Genomic DNA, 17807 nt, shown 5'->3' on the forward strand with positions numbered 1-17807 from the left:
CCCAATGAAATTAACAGGCAGCAGGTTTAAAAAAAACATGAAGAAGGGTACATCTTCACAGAATGCACAGTTAACTTATGGAACTCATTGCCAGGAGATGATGTGAAGGCCAAAATGATAACAGGGTTAAAAAGAATTGTATAAGTTCTTGGAGTACAAATCCATCAATGGCTATTAACCAAGATGGTCAGGGATGTGCACTAGATTCTGTGGGTATCACTGAACCTCTGATTGTCAGAGCTGGGATTGGATGACAGGGATTGGAACATTTAACAAATTTCTGTTTATTTCCTCTGAAGCATCTGGCACTGGTCACTTTTGGAAGACAGGATATTGATCCACATAGATCACTGGTCTGACCGAGTATGGCCATTTGTATGCCCATGAGCCAGCTCATTGTCAGGTATTTAGAAGCGCACTTTGTTTCAATAATTAAATTGTGTGATTCACATTTTCTTTATGCCAGTAAATAGGAAAGTTGAACGTAAAACTAAAAGCCTTCGGAATATCTCTCTTTTTGCACCTTATGAGGGTTGTATGTAAATAGCCTAGGGTGGATAAACTGTGGGCTGTACGTAAATAGACATGGGATGGATAATCTGATTGGCTGATGTAGTTTAAAATATATGATGCTGCTATATATCTGCTCATCAAATGTGAAGTATAATCAAAAGTGTCAGTACCTGCACAATTGGATGAACTGTGATTTTGTGCAAATCTGGCTGTGAAGGCTCCTGCACCAAACTGGATGCAATGAAGCTGAATCCTCTAAAAAGATGATGAGCATTGGCACTGGGAGGAACACCAGGGGAATCTGCAGAAGAAACGAGGGTATGACTACATGATTTGGACACCTAGAGATCAGAAGGAGAGTAAATGCTACAACATTTACAGCAATGAAGGTCACCACTACCATCCAACAGCAAGCCCCATGAAATTAGCAGTCACACACTCATAGTCTTCACCATTATCTCAGTGATGCATGCATGGATCACCTCCTCCTACCCTGTATCTGAACACAGAGGGGCATATCCAAGCATGGAGCTCCCCTCTCCTGCACGGCAGTCCCTTGTTGCACAGCAGTTTCCACAGCACCATTACAACAGAGGGCACTCCACAAGTCTGGGGTCCATGCAGAGAGGGAAGGGGCTGGGCAGGCTGGGAGAAGGCATGGGCAGATTGGGGCACTGCTCTCCCTGTGGCAGGGCCGGTTCCAGGTTTTTTACTGTCCCAAGCAAAAAAAAAAAAAAAAAAAAAAAAAGGAGGGGGAGTGGGGTGGAATGCCACCACCAAAGCAAGAACAACAACAACAACAAAAAACGGAGTACTGCCGCTGAAGAGGGAGGGGGAGGAAACACAACAAAACCCCGGAGTGCTGCCCCTTGAAAAGCGGTGCTCCAAGCACATGCTTGGAGTGCTGGTGCCTAGAGCCGGCCCTGCCCTTTGGCCTTGTGGAAATTCCCCAGGGAAAAAAAATACAACTCACGGCTGGACAGCTGATCTCCTATTTTATGAACTAATTGGGAACTGAATTCAAAAATCAAACAGTTCATAAAATTGAACATCTAAAATTAGAGTAGGTATGGTGCATAAGTTGGAGGGTGGCAGACTGCTTGGCTTTCTTCTTGTCCTTCAGTCCAAGGCACTGAAGCCACTGGAATGTGAAGGGATGTCAATGTGTTCTTCATCAACATCACTATTGTTACGGAGGGTCTTTATTCTCAGCTGTGAAAGGTGGTTCATGTAAGATGGTTGTTCAATTGAGGTTCTACTGAATTATTCCCCCCTCCCTCCCTTGCCCCCAGAACCCTGCTCCTGAGACCTGGGAATTGCCACAACCAGAAGGAGTGTAGAGAAGCAAGAATGGAGATGTGTTGTCTGGGTCAGGGCACTGGGAAGAAACCACAGGTCTGGAGCAATGGAAGATGTATGGTGCCTCTGCACAGCTGGTTCCTGGCCTGGTTGAAATCTAGCAGGTTTAGGGGTGGGAGCAGTCACCTATTCCATGTGGGGATGGGGGGGAGGAAGAGCATGTAGGGTTGCCCCTGGATAGACCAACTGGACCAACTACTCTGAAAGGATCATCAGGGATATTTCTTTCCCTTAAGGCCCTCTCTCATTGTAAAGCCCATGAAAGGGGTGGTTTCTGGGTCTTAAAAAGTTTAAATCCTTCTGCCCTTTGAGTCACACACTCATACAACATTCTCTGGTAGCCAGCCCAAGAATTAACCTCTCATAGCAAGGAAAATAAGAGTTAAACTGTATTTATCATTTTTAAAATGAACACTTATAAACATTTTTAAACAAAGCAAATAACAGGGCTCAGTAATATCTACTGGTACCATCCCCTGGATTTTTACTAGATGGGTATTCTAAAACCCATGCTATTTTAGCCTACTTATTTTTTCCTCTTTCACTGTTTTTCTGATACTTCCTTCAGTTACAAAGCAAGCATTTTTCTACAAAAAGGTTAAGGAGCTAAACCTTCCTTACTAAAGTATCTCCTTCTAGAAAACTTGTAGGACATCCAGTTTCACCTGAGCAAAGAGCATACATCCCCCTAGGGTCAGGTATACAACTCTTGATTCTTGCGTGCAACCTCTGTTGACATCAATAGTAATGTTAATTGATGTCAATGGGCCTGGCATGCACAGTTGTTCATGGTCCTTAGTGCCCTGGAATTACCCAGCAAGATAAACATTTCCCAATTTGAACATTTCCCCTAGAAATGCAGTAAGAATAATGAACAGAGAGAGAGAGGCTCTAAACAGTTCTTCTGAGGTGTTGTATCAACCAGGCAAGGTACTAACAAGCTTCAACAGGACTTTATTTTTACAGTGGAAACCTCTTTTCCAAGCTGCAGCTGCACTCTGTAACTCTCACTCCGCCTCCCCAACTCCTCCCCCATCCTTCCTGTTTTCTGTCCTTTCAGACTGCCAACAGCCAGTGCTCCCAGTTCTAATAATTACAAGCACATCTAAACACCACATTCCTTCCTCTCTTAAGAAACTTTCCCAATTAAAATAAATGTTGTTCTAACCACAGGAACAAATATGAAACGAGACACTATACTGTTGGCAGAAATAGTACACTGAAAACACTGTAGATACTATATAACATAGTCTCTAGTCCAGGCAGGTCATCATTTGGATCTGACAGGCTGTCCCTCAAGCCCCGGTTCCAGTGCAATTTCTTGTTGTGTTGGTTCTATAGTGAAGTCATCCAATGCAGACTGGGTATTGGCATAATTTCCTCTTGGTGCATAGGCAGGTGCAAGACAAGAAGCATTCCATACCCACCCATCAGAAAGTAAATAGGTGTAAGGTCCCTTCTTCTCTATGATTTTAAGAGGAGCTGTGACTTTATGGTTCCCTTTGCATAAGATTCCAGGTTTTCGTATTCTAATGAAGGAACCACACTCAAACTTTGGTTCCTTAGCATCCCGCTGCTTGTCTGTGAAAGCCTTATACTTTGCTTGGTTCTGTTCAACTGTTTTTCTTACATCATCCTCATTTGGGGCATCAGGTCGTGCTTTTAACAATCCAGCAATGTTCAGTTTAGTATTCATCTGTTTTCCATGCAGTAACTCTGTGAGTGATCTTTGCATTGTGGCATGTCGTGTAGCCCGGTAGGCTTGCAAGAAATTAGTAGTGAAGGGTATCCACAGTCGCCCTTCCAGTTTAGCTCTCTTTCAAACTTCTGTTAAACTGCTCAATTTCCCCATTGGCTTGAGGGTAATATAGGGATGACCTTCTGTGTAAAATGTTCCTCTCTGCTACAAAAGTTTCAAACTCCAGGGAAGTAAATTCACTAACACTATGTGAAACCAGTTCTTTGGGGTTAGCTTCCTGCTAAAAACTGAAGAGAGGAACTTAATTATTGTAGCAGAAGAAATTTTCGATGTAAACGCTACCTCAGGCCATTTACTGAAATAGTCTATTAAAGTGATGGCATAATGACAGTCGATTGGAGTAGTATCAAAGGGTCCTACAATGTCAATCACCACTTTTTCCCATGCAGATTCAGGAAGAGGAACAGGCTCTGGAGGGGTACATGTCATTGCTGTCCTATCATGCATTTGGCAAGTGACACAGGATTTTATGAGTGCTTTAATTTGAGAGTCCATCCCTGGCCGTAATTTCTGTCATACAGGCATCACATTATTCCGCATTTTAACTTTATGCATAAACCCATAAGCACAGCCGAGTTTCTCCTCAACCTGGTCTTGGGTCCCAGCTGAAACTGGTGTGTGTACCGCAAGAGTGCTTTGCTCAGGAAGATCAATTTGTCCTTTAACTACCCTGAGATTTAGAGCAACTAATAAATCTCTGCCAAGGATAGGAGTGCCTTTGTAGACAATGTAGAACTCTGCAGTTACACAGCAATCACCAAAAGTAACTATTGCCAGCAGGCAGCCATGTACTGGAATATGTTTTTTCAAATAGCACACCGACTGAAGTTTGTGTTCAGTAAGAGGCATATCTTTAAAGTAATGCAAATAGATGGAATCAGGTAGTATAGATACTGCTGAGCCAGTGTCCAGCATTAACTGAATAGAGTGTGATTTGTCTGAGGATATGGTGGAAATGTTTACAGTGCACTTTATCTGTTCTGGAATACGTGCAGTAGTGTTTTTGTCCACGCTCAGCACAGTAACATCTGGTATTGTAACTGCATGCACATGTTGATTGAACTGGCTATTGTGACATACTTTAGCAAAATGCCCAATCTTTTTGCAATGATTGCACTGAGCAACTTTTGCTGGACATCCTGTGTAGCTTGCAAGATGTTCTGGGGATCCACAGCGAAAGCATGCTTTTACTGTCTTTTGCATTTGCTGATTCAGTGGCTTTTTATTAGTTTTCCTTTTGCAATTGTTTGTCTGCAGTGATAGTAAACTTTTCTGCAAAGGAGTCGCAGCCTGGACTGTGCTTTCTGTATCTCTGCTCATTATTTTGGCTGTAGCTGACTCAATCTGAGTAGCAATGGTTATTGCTTTTTCTAGTGTAAGTTGTGGTTCTAGAAGTAAGCATTCTCTTACACAAAGCATGGTTGTTTCCTCAATGAGCTGGTCTCTAATCATCTCATCTGCCATATTTCCAAAGTCACAAGTTACAATCAGACTCCTCAGGGAAGCAATATACTGCATTATAGTCTCCCCTGGTTTCTGCTCACGCTGGTGAAAATCTGTAGTGATTAGCTACTACATTCACTTTTGGCACAAGAAAGTTCTTTAATGCAATGAGTGCAGGCTCATATTTATCATCTGCAAGGGGAAAAGTGTAAAATATATGCTGCCCTTCTGCTCCAAGGCAGTGGATTAGCAGAGCACGCTTTCTTACTTCAGAAATCTCTGTAGCACTGATTGCAAGCAGATAAATCTCAAACATATGGATCCAGACAGTAAAAGCAATTGGAGGCTCACCTAGGCTTTGCAGAAAGGGTGCAGGTGGGTTCAGAGGCAGAAGATCCATCCTCGTCGCCAAAATGTTGTATCAACCAGGCAAGTTACTAACAAGCTTCAACGGGACTTTATTTTTTACAGTGGAAACCTCTTTTCCAAGCTGCAGCACCACCCTCTGTAACTCTCACTCCGCCTCCTCAACTCCTCCCCCCTCCTTCCTGTTTCCTGTCCTTTCAGACTGCCAACAGCCAGTGCTCCCAGTTCTAATAATTACAAGCAACATCTAAACACCACATGAGGCCAGCATAGGACAAACATGTTAAGAGGAAATGATCTGCCCAACACTGTAGAGGTCAGTGCAGCCAAGGTTGCAGCTGGTACGTACTTCATCAGGGATCATTCTTAGCTTTGACATGAATTAGAAATAAACACACTGAGTCAGACCTATCTCCAGAATGTCAGAAAGATCATGTTTGTTTGTTAAAATTATCTGAGCTGGCTGTTCATAGCTCAGCATATTGGAGAGTTCTCTCTTTCCAAAATCTCACACTGAATCACCAGGCCTCATGCAAAATCAGATGCTGCACTGGCATCTGATTTTACAAACCTGGTTAATACAAAAGTAGGAATGAACATTTTGGTGTAGGGACAGGCCCAAATCAAAATCAAATCAAATACTTGAACGTTAGGAAAACTCAGCTCCTGCTCCAAACGCTATGACCTCAGTGCCTTTCTACTAAAAATCTAAATACTAATCCACAGCCAATTTCTTCATCAAGAATTGCATTAATTATTTTGTTTCCAATATCAAAAGTTGACCACAACCAGCTAGTATGTCTAAAAACATGACTTTAATCTGTCCGCACTGTCTTTCTCAAATGCATATTGATCTCTCAAACTTAAAAAAAAAAAAAATCATTTTGCACTTCTATAGCATCTTTCATAAGAAGATCTCAAAGTACTTTACAAACATCAATTAACTGAGTTTCACAATACTACTTGGGAGTTAAACATTGTTATCCTTGTTTTACAGATAGAGAAACGGACATGGAGATGAAGTGACAAAGTCACACAGGATATCTGGCTCACAACAGAAACCAGGAATCCTGACTTCTTGTCTATTCTATCCTAGACCATACAAAACAACTTCTGATGTAGCAAATTATTCAAATGGTAAGTTATTGGGGCCAAAATGATATATAAATATTTTCCAGACAGGAGAACTCATTCAGAATGTAAAATAACAGGTTATGCTTGTACTTTGTTTTTATTTCTTTCTGGCAGCCTCAATAAAACTCAGCAACAGAATTATCATGACCAAGATATACCGGTAGGCCATCTTTATAGCACTATCTGTTTGAATTTGTCAATAGTGACAGGGTGGATAATTCTCAGGTCCAAATCATGACAGAAAGGAAACAACAAAACATGCTCCTGTTTGACCCCATTAGACATACAATGATCCTATGGTTACGAGAGTTTCTGTATAATATACTCTTCCAAGTGTAGATCTACACAGCCAAGCAGCAAGAAGATGACCCTGGCACACATTTATGTAGCGTTTATAAGGCTGCAGCCCCTTTTCTGCCTCCTCCAGAGGTTCTGGCTGCACTTTCTCCCATACCTCCTTGTATTTGCACACCTCATCCATGGCCCAGCAAAATCGTGAGACCTCCTTGTCAACCTCTCCTCCTGGTGCTGGCCAAAATGGCCATCCAGCAGACCAGGAGGAAGACGTTTGATCAGGGTGGGGTGTAGAGAAGCTGCTCTAAGACTGTGGGGCCTGTTTCCATTCTCTTGTTGCTTCACATCTCTGGGTGGTGTCCACTGGCTCCTTGTATTCCTTGGAGGAGTTGTGGATGCTATTCTCTGCTTGATGTCCCCCTCTGGATCCTTCATTTTGGCCCTATGAGCTTGACTCCTGTCCCTGCATTCTCCTGTTTTGTCTCTCGAACTAAGTTGTGGTCTGGGCTTTGCGGTTCCTCACCTTGGCTCAAGGGGTGGGCCTTTAGTTTTGAGTGGGCCTACACCTTCCCCTCCAAATACCTGCAGTAGGTACACAGCCAGCTGGCTCTTGATCAGACACCACAGTATGCTGCAGTAGATCATTCGCATTAATCTGGGGATCAGAGTGTTCCTAAAAGCAAAGAATTCACCTAAACATTGGGTGGACACAAGTATAATGGAGGCGGGCCCTGTCCAACCTTCACTACTTTGTTTTTTCATTTCATCACTGATGTATGAATTCACACAGTGGAGCACTTGAAGAACCCTGTAATATAATTTTATTATATAGGTTCTTAGAAAGTGGCACTCTTCAAAGCCCACCCTAGGGGTAGTCAATTATTTTTTGTCAAGGTCCAAATTTCTTGGTCAAGATACAGCCAAAGTCCAGGCTTTAGAGAAACTAATAAAACAAAAATGATAATAAGTAAGTTAAAAAAATTGGGGGTCCATTCAAAAGCACCTGTGGGTCCATATTTGGCCCACAGTCTGCCTATTGACTACTCCTGGCCTACCCTATTGCATTTAAGCAGATAATACCTAGCGCTTATTATACCTTTTTTCACATACACAAATATTTATCTGAAACTCTTTAATTCTAAGCAACCTCATATTGCACCAATCACTTATCCAGCAAAAATCCATTACCACAAAATCGCACTTGTCCAAGTATTTTTGATGTCCACAAAACATTTAGGACAAATTATATATTTATGTTGCAGGAAGGTAGCAAGTAGACACCACTTTATTTCAGGGAATAACCTCGATCCTAATGGATACACATCAATGACAAGAAACTACAAATTTGAACAGTAACTGATACAAATACTAGGCTTCTGTAATATAATTCCACTTACTACTAGAACATAATCAATAACATTAAATTAAGAAACAGTTATGATGATGATTAATTGTGAATAGAAGGCTAAAATTACAATACAGTAAAAGGGTGACATAATGACCCACAACACAGAAGCTTCATAGTAAACATAATAAACCACAACAGAGACGTTTAATTGGTTTACAGTTTCAACAGACCCATAGGATGTACGGAAACCATGGGATTGTTCACCATTTCCTTCTCTTTTTCTTAACAAAATAAATTATTTCAATGGAAAACTATTTCTTAGCAAAGATATGGTGCTGGGACAAGGACTACTGTAGATGGGCCTGATTTTTATTTATATGGCGGACCCTTTACACTGCTCTGGAAGTGTAAGGGGGTCTTAAAGTGGCAACAGATCACATTTACACTCATTTTAAAATTACTGGGCCTGATTCGTATTTAGACTAAGGATACATCTACTCTGCAAATGAAGGTGCGACTGTAGCGTGTGTAGGCATACATCTACTAGCTTTAATCTAGCTACCGAAGGTAACAAGAATAGTGAAGATGTGGTGGCACAGGCTTCAGCATGGGCTAGCGACTCGAGTATGTACCCAGACTCCCTGGGGAGACTGTCCTGGGGCAGCTAGCCCATGCTGAAGTCTGTGCTGCCGTGACTTCACTACTATTGTTACCTGTGCTAGATAGATTAAACCCAGCATTGGTATGCCTTCCTGTGCTGTAATCACATGAGCCCTGGCAGCGGAAGAGGGTCTTAATGTAAATGGGGCTCAGGCCAAATAATTAAAAAAAAAAAAAAAGAGTCCCCATGTAAGTCTGTTTTGCACAAAATATCAAATTGAATCTGACAATTAATGATCAGAAAATACCTGTGAACACAGGTAGTATAAACTATGTAATTCTGTTCATCAGTTCAGTTGTGCAGACAGTGGTTTTCATGCCAATAAAACTGGCAGTGTGAACCCCAAAAGCATTTAGATATATCTCACTTTCTTCAAACTAACTGCCAAACCACAAATCTCACAAGAACAGACTAGCTTGTGAAGTTTCCAGCATTTCACAGATGTGCCTCCAGGTTCCACAGAGATCTGAATTAAATGTACAAATAGTGGTGTAAAAATGTCTGGTACCCTACAGGGGATGCAGCTCTCCCTGGGCCTGCAACAGCCTCAAGAGCCTGACTGTAGCAAAAAATTAGGAAGTGTAAATGGGTGATCAAAATAAAGTGTTACAAGCGTTTTTCACACCGTGAAAAGTTTGAGTCAAGCTTTGGGTGAAGGTTTGGATTATTTTTAAGAGAGAGGCCTTAGGCAAAACCACAATCAGTCCGAATCAAAACTATGGGAAAGTTCAGCTTTGGGTCCAAGTGCCATGACCCATCTCTAGTGGTTTTATACTTATTAGAACTGATTCACTCATTTCTTATAATTCTGAGACAAGTTGGGGGTTGAAGCTTGAAGCCAGAGGCTGCAATTTTATTTTAATACTTAACATTATTTTAACTTACCATCTTCAGAAGGCTTTACAAACAACAAAAAGTAACTCTTCGCGCTGGTAGGGCACATAGTTAAGTATTGTGTCCATTTTGCAGATGTGGAAACAGTGGCAGAATGGTTAAATGATTTGTCCAAGGTCACAGAGAGTCAGCGTTGCAGCTGGGATTAGTGCTTAGGAAGTTACTGGTACCATTGTTGTCTGTTCAAAAGATTGACCTACAAGGGTAACAACTGCCCTAAAATATACTGTCTGGCATATGTTATTGCTAGTCTGAAGTGGAAATTATGAATAAAAATACGAACAACAGTCCCATCTGGAGCATTTATTGGTCATTAACCAGGTGGATGTTATGAGCCAAATTCTCTGCAGGCATAAATCCACTGGCTTCACTGGAGTTTTGCCAGCAGAGAATTTGCCTCTCCATCAGAGTTACCATTCATCAAGTTCCACTGGTCAGAGCGTTCTAGGGCATTTCACAATTAAATCAGACAGAAGTGTAACAGAGTTACATACTAACTTGCACAGCCGTCAAATCCTTTGAAATTGTTGTCATTTAAAACAGTCATTTAATGTAACCAAGCAAAGAAAAACAACAAAAAACCCACCCCAAAATAAAAAATCAAACAATAAAAACTGCAATTTTTCTTCAGTTTTGGTACTATCAGGCTCCTTTCCTTTCTGGATGACATACCCAATGACAAGTTGGAGAAGTAACTATGGGCTTGTTCCTGAGAAATGCTGAGCACTCACAGCTTCCTGCTGGCTTGACCTGACAAGCCCACTGATTCCACAAAAGATCAGGCCTATTGACTTCAGTGGGGGTGGAGCTATTAACTGAAAATATCCATCACTTCTGTTCCATCTCATTATTGATGCTAACCTGTAGGGGTCCGTGATGTGAACTCCGGGTCAAAATGAAATGTGTCTTCTGGCCGTCCCACTGCTGGTTTAAAAGGTGGCTTGATTTCTTTCCTATATAGTTTCTACAAGAACAATGACAGAGAACAATCAATGATATAACATACCATAGCAGCAGTCAGGTCCAAGTGCAGGATCACACACTCCTTTAGCATGTCCTCTGTCAGGAGAACTATGTGCCACACTGGCAGAGAGTGACATACTTGAGAATGCAGCAGCTGCTCCTGCTGATTATATCTATATCCTAGTAAGTCTTTGCCATTTTTAATTATTATGACCCAGGGTCTATTCAAAATGCATCCTTTAGCTACAGAATGGCACAAATTTTCAAGCTAGGTGTTCACCTGGGAATTGGCTGCTCTTCCAGGCTGGGCCAGGGATTTTCTGGGGAGGCAGTTTGTAGGTTTGCAGACAGTTTCAAGTGGCTAGTGATGGGACATTATATGGTGAGAGCTCTGAGTTATTAGACAGAATTCTTTCCCAGGTATCTGCCTGGTGGATCTTGCCCACATGCTCATGGCCTAACAGATTGCCATATTTGGGGTCAGGAAGGAATTTTTCCCTGGGTCAGATTAGCGGAGATCCTAGGGTTTTTCACCTTCCTCTGCAGCATGGGGCATTGGTCACTTGCCGGTTTAAACTAGAGTAAATGGTGGATTCTCTGTAACTTGAAGTCTTTAAACCAGAAGTCGGCAACCTTTCAGAAGTGGTGTGCCGAGTTTTCATTTATTCACTCTAGTTTAAGGTTTCGTGTGCCAGTAATACATTTTAATGTTTTTAGAAGAAGGGCTGTTTCTATAAGTCTATAATATATAACTAAACTATTGTTGTATGTAAAGTAAATATGGTTTTTAAAATGTTTAAGAAGCTTCATTTAAAATTAAATTAAAATGCAGAGCCCCCGGACTGGTGGCCAGGACCTGGGCAGCGTGAGTGCCACTGAACATCAGCTCACATGCCGCCTTTGGCATGTCTGCCATAGGTTGCCTACCCCTGCTTTAAACCATGATTTGAAGACTTCAGTAACTCAGCCTGAGGTTAAGATCTACTACAGGAGTGGGTGGGTGAGGTTCTATGGCTTGCGATGTGCAGGAGATCGTGATCATGATGGTCCTTTCTGACTTTAAATTCTATGAGTCTATGAATTTGAAGCCGACAGTAGGAACCAAGCATTCGTGGCCTTCGTTAGGTGGTGCTGAGGGAAAGGGTCACTGTGTTATTAGTATTTATTATTTGGTAAGAACCAACAACCTGCTTGATGCCATACAAGACACAAAATAGAGACAGTTGCTGCCGCAAGCTGCTCACAGTCTAAACAGATGACAGGTTGTTTTTTTGTCATTTGTCATGACTGGAAAAGGAGGGCGGTGTGGCAGCTGGCTAGGTAAATCATAGGAAAGATGAGAACTTGCCAAAGTGAGATAGCAAGACGGTTCTGCAGATGGGTGGAGTCGTCCAGTTAAGGCACTTGCCGGTGAAACAAGGGATAATACTAGGGATTGGGAGATGGCATGTACAGATAAGCATTCCTGTGCAGGTGTGCTTGTGTTGGAAAGGAAGGGAGGAAGACTACACTTGTAACCAGTAATAACAGTACTTTGCATCCCATACCACTTTCCACCCAAATATCTCATAGATGTTTTCCAGACATTAATGACTTAAGCCTCACAATACTCCCATACAATGGGTAATTATATAAGTTTGATAGATAAGTAAAGTGAGGAACAAAGTTTTTGGGTGTGATCCAAAGCCCACTGACTTAAATAGAAAGACTCCTATTGATTTCAATGGGCTTTGGGTCAGATCCTCTATGAGCCAACCAAGACCATATAGTGTGCTTTATGCCAGAACTGGGAAAAGAGCTTCGATTTGACTCCTTGCCCTCTATTTTCATCACTGGACCATATTCCCTCTTCTATCAGCATTGCTGGCTTCTGGCTTCAAAGGGCTGAGCTGATTAAAACAGAACACCCTGAATAATTAATAGGGTTAAGCACAAATATAATGTTTGTATTAACCTTCAAGCCACAATAAGAGCTGAGAGTTCAGCTTCAGTAGTGTTTGGAAAGAATATTTTAAGCTAACTCTTAAGAAATAAAACAGCTTCATAAATTAGCTGATTTTTCAAAATATTTAATGGAGCTGATCACATGCTTTTCCCCACTCTTCACATGCAGGAAGGTTCTCCTTAATGTATGGTTTCTGTAATGGGTGAATTACTCTAATATATGGCATGTGTTATCATTTATGCTACATAGTTGGGGGAAAAATTCACTTTGCTTCCCTAGCCAAAGAAAGGATTTCATTACGTGTGTCTCAGTCTTTTATTGTCTGTTCATTCTTTTTCCTCCCAAATAAATAAATAAATAAATAAAAAACTTCAGAAAAGAATGATCATGTTGGTCTGTCACAGAAAGATATAATTGACTAATGTTAGAAATCATGGTGAATTACACAGAACCATGTAGAGTTACTAGCTGTGTAAAGAGATTCTATTGTTTTCCTTGGATTCAGGATGATGTAACAACTTCAGTGTGTCCCAGTAAAGGGAAGTTATTTACCTTGCTGTAACTGGAGTTTTTTGAGATGTGTGGTCCCTACCTGTATTCCACGGTGGTTACGCATGCACTCCATGTGCCTGAGACTGGAGAATTCTTTCAATTAGCATCTGTTAGTCCATGTCTGTGCTCCTGCTCGCCTCAAGCGGCACGCTGAGGGTGTAAGGGGCAGGGTAGACTGCCTCCCTTGTTCCTTCTCTATTGCAAATCTAGTCATGATTGAAGCAGAGGGGAAGGAGAGCTAGTAGCGGAATACAGATAGGGACCACGCATCTCAGCAAATTCCAGTTATAACAAGGCAAGTAACTTCTCTTTCTTCTTTGAGTGCTAGTTGCTATGTGTATGCCACTGTGAGTGACTAACAAGCAATATTCCCAAAGATGCAAAGGTTGGATCTGGGTCCACTGGCAGTGCCAACAGATTCGTGATAGGAAATCAGGGCTAGTGAACTGGGGTGGGGATAGACTTCTCCCAGAGTCCTGGATTCCCACAGGCATTTGTATCTCTCTGATGAGGATCGGTCCTGATAACAAAGGAAATTGTAGATCTGGGAGGTCAAAGATATAGTCCAGAGTGGTATAAATCACCCGCACCTTTGGAGGTTGTGTCTTGTCACTCTGTGCCACCTGTGACAAAGTTCCTCCTCTACCTTGGTGGATCCTGCGCTTATTGGCAGATTTGTTCACCTCAGTGATCTTCCCCTCTTGTGGAACCCACAGTCTGGGTCAGCTCCTCCTGTGTCTGATCAGGAGTTGGGAGGTTTAGTGGCGGAGACCAGGCCTGCCCATCTAGCTCCGAGAGAATTCCAGCCAGAGGTCCTAGTGCGATTCAGCAAGCTGTCTAAGTGGCCTCTGGTGTAACAGATTGCATGACATCATAACATCCCTAGGACGCTACTTCGCCCATGCATCCTCAACACACTTCTTTATCTCACACAGGCCTTCTCTGAAGAAGATACTAGAGATAATGCTTTGTCGCTCGCGTCAATCCTCCAGCAGTACACCTCTCAGCTCCGTGGCCTTCTTTTCCAGCTCTCACACACACGCTCCTTTCGTCTCTGTCCTCCCTCGCCTAACTCGGAGTGAGCTCCTTTATAAACCCACGTTGCCCTGATAGCCTGCCTTGTTGGCTTGCAGGTGGTTCTAGTTAAAGTAAGCGTCTTCTAACTGTCTCTTTTAGAAAGATCTTTAATTGGCTCCAGGTGCCTTGATTAACCTGGAGCAACTGCCATTTGGTTACCAGGGTACTAGGGATTTGTTTAGCCTGGGGCTAACATACCTGTTTCTCAGTACTTTAGTGTAGCCATCTGGCCTCGCCCCATCACACCCCTTAGTAGGTATAGATGGTAGTTCCTTATGTGGCCATGATGGTACCACCGGTGATTGAGTCTCCATCTGTGCAGTTATTGACAGTACCAGTGATTCCTCGTCCTTCCTATCCCAGTGCTTCATTTGAGGTGGCACCACAGTTAGTGTCCAAGTTGATGCAGATGCTGATACAGAAGAAATCTTGCTCCTATGAGTCTTTTGAAGATGCCATTAAGTTTTAGGAGGGCCTCAGATGTTATGAATTGAGCGTGAAGGCTCACCTGACTTGTAGAAGGTTGGTGAGGGATCTCTCCTCTTTGAGGGTCTAGAAGTGGATCTGCTTTTACATCTGTGAGAGTGCCCCTTACTCTCATAAGGGGGCCCAACCAAAGAGTCCTTCCCGCTCCTGTCTCCACTCTGGAGTCAGACATAGTACTGGAGAGCATGCTTCTTGCTGATCCTGGCCAATGTATAAGGTGCTTCCAAAGCTGAAATTCTCATGCTTTCCACGTTTGGTTGGGAAAAGAGTGGCAGGTACTGCACTTAGCAGAGATGTGAGCATCTCTGAGGCAGCAGAGGGAACCCTGGTGGCTGTTGCTGACTGAACGGGAATGGGGGCAGGAGACACAGTTTTTGAAGTCCGATATGCTGGGCAAAAATTTAAGTACCCCACCAAGTGACTAGGAGAATTCCCAAGGTGGGGATTCTAACACTGGGTAACTGGGGAGCTATAAAACACTAACAATTAAAAATTCCTGAGAACAGCATAACTTGAATATTTACACAAGAGAACAATCAGCTCTGAACACTGGAGGATTCCAACTCAGGCCATGCAGCAGTAAGAAGGACCTGGAGAGCTGGTTGGTCTGCCCTGACCCTTATGCTCTTGGTGTGAAGCCTGAGGAGGGCAGGGGTGCTGTCATGCAACAAGAGACTACAAGAATTCTCTGGTCTCAGGTGCACGGAGCACATGCATACCCACAGTGGAATACACATACGGACCAGCACTCAAAGAAGAAAGAATGATATACTCAGGCATACAGGTTTGGATAAGCATCCAAGCTTCTGTATGTTTATCAAATCCCCAAACGTTCTGAGGCTCTGACAATTATTATAGTCAGATTAATTCACATCTAATTCACCAGAATGCACATAGAGGCCTCTGACAGTTCGAGGACTCTGTTTCTAGAGCTCCAGTTTGTTTGGAGAATTAACCCTGACATTTTTTGCAATTACCTATTTCATATTTTCGACACTAGGCTAGGAAACCTGTCAAGATTTTGCTTAGTTTGACAAGTGAAAAAATATATTCTGTAATTGAGGGCCTATTGCATCTGAACATATCTGCTATACAGAGATGCTTTTTGTACACAGCTTAAAATTGGAGCTGGTCAGGAACTTTCTGTCGAAATATTTTTTTTTGACAGAAAATGCAGTTTCTGCAAAAATCAAAATTTTTGGAGGGAATTATTTTGAAAATAATGTGTCAATTTTCCATCAGGAAAATCTAAACTAAATATTTCATTTCAAGTTGTTTTTGGTCAGTATGACTTTACTTTGGGTATGTTTCAGCTGCCAGAGCACCTCATGGGAGCTGTACTTTGGATGCCTCATACCCCCATTCTTCTCTGTGGGGTAGGTTCCATGGCTAGACTACACCTCTGTGACACACCACAGTCTCCCCTCTGGTTGAACCAACACCATGCCTCATGGAACTCACGTGACCATAGCACACCATGGGTAATGTAGTATCACCAGAAAGCCTGGCCCATATCAGGAAACGGAGGTATATGAGACATAAATTCAGCTCCCATGAGTCACTGTGGCATCTCAGGTTAAGGCTGAACCAAGTTGAAATTAAACATTTTGATTTGGAGATGTCAAATCATTTAGTTTCAGTTTCCAATGGAAATGTAGAAACATAATGTTTTAAACTGAAATTTTTCAGAACTTTCCATTCTGCCAAAAATTTTGATAGTTAAATTTTTTGTCCCATTATTTTCATTTTTAGAATTATCAGAATTTCCCACAGACTAGAAATTCTGATTTTAGTACCAACTCTACTTAAGTTTTGCTATTATGTTTTGTTAATATCTTTGCCCTCAGTTCCTGTTGCAAACTTGGGTGGTCACTGGACATTTCTTTCGCTGTGATGCATGTAATGAGCTGTCAATAAAGTGTTTGGGACTCACATCTGTCTCTCATTATTCATGAACAGTTATCACAATTCATTTTAAATGGATACATGAAAGAGACACAGATGTAAATGCCCTATGCATGCATCTGGCAGATATCAAGAAAAAGAAAATGATTTAATTTAATTAAGAACTATTTAGTAATTTCCTGCACTGAGCCGAGTGTCTTTGATGAAGAATTAAGTTATTCCTTAGACACCTTCCAGAAATAGAAAGATGCTGCTGTCACAGAAAAATCCAACAGACAGACGAAAGGCTGAGCTATCTTTTAAAATGTTAGCCCTTAACAACACTAATGGCAAATGACAGAAAGGGCACCAGAATTCACATCCCTGGATCAGCTTTTGCTGTTGATAACATCTATAATTAATTTATATTGTGAATTTAGTTTGATCTTTATGTTGAATGTGTGGTCTGGTAAAGAAAACAGAGGGAGTGGGAAAGAAAAAGAACTCCCACCTTATCAGCCAGATCTGATGAAAGGAATGAAATTCACTCCTACTTTATATATGAATCCGATCCGTGATGAATAGAATCCTAACTCAGCCTTTTTTTCTAGATCATCTGATGAAAAAAACAGATATTCATGCCCATCTCGTCTGACTGAGGGTTGTACAAAGGGATTTCATAGACCCAGTAAAAAGCCAAAGCTTCTATAAGCACAATCTGCAAGGGGAAAATAATAAGAAAAAGCATTTGGAACCCAAATTCTGCCCTCAGACACACTGCTGCTTTTAAATCAGCTGAAGTCAATGGGAGTGCTGTCTATTTGTCGTGGGGAACAAATGGGCCCTAAACGTTGTAGAGATTGTAGGCACATGAATTGCTGTGAGAGCTGGGCACCTAACTCCCTCAAACTCCCTTAAAATCTCAGGCTAGACCTTTACTCTGAAACAATGTCAATTTATTTAAAAGAGAATCTACCAAATTTGTGCTGCAGTGGTCTGATGGATGTTTCATAGCACTGAGGTGGAGATTTGCAGAAGAGACACCTTTGTCTGGGTCACCCTGGAAAGTGCAGATTTAGGACCCTGTTATTGCAGTGACAGTAACAGTAGTATGGAGGCTTTTACAAAG

The 17807-nt window shown here is 41.9% G+C and overlaps 1 protein-coding gene across 4 annotated transcripts in view; it reads right to left on the reverse strand.

Annotated features, from left to right (window-relative positions):
• The window catches only part of RPS6KA2 (ribosomal protein S6 kinase A2), a 464767-nt gene that overhangs the window by 49266 nt on the left and 397694 nt on the right, over positions 1–17807 (reverse strand). For all 4 annotated transcript variants that reach the window (XM_075064103.1, XM_075064105.1, XM_075064106.1 and 1 more), the window contains 2 exons: positions 10633–10735; positions 684–814 (listed from right to left, as the gene is read on the reverse strand). In XM_075064103.1, the coding sequence (XP_074920204.1) occupies positions 684–814; positions 10633–10735 (234 nt within the window). The remainder of the gene's footprint in view (positions 1–683; positions 815–10632; positions 10736–17807) is intronic.

Source organism: Chelonoidis abingdonii, chromosome 3 (assembly GCF_003597395.2).
Source record: "Chelonoidis abingdonii isolate Lonesome George chromosome 3, CheloAbing_2.0, whole genome shotgun sequence".
Classification (NCBI taxonomy): domain Eukaryota; kingdom Metazoa; phylum Chordata; order Testudines; family Testudinidae; genus Chelonoidis; species Chelonoidis abingdonii.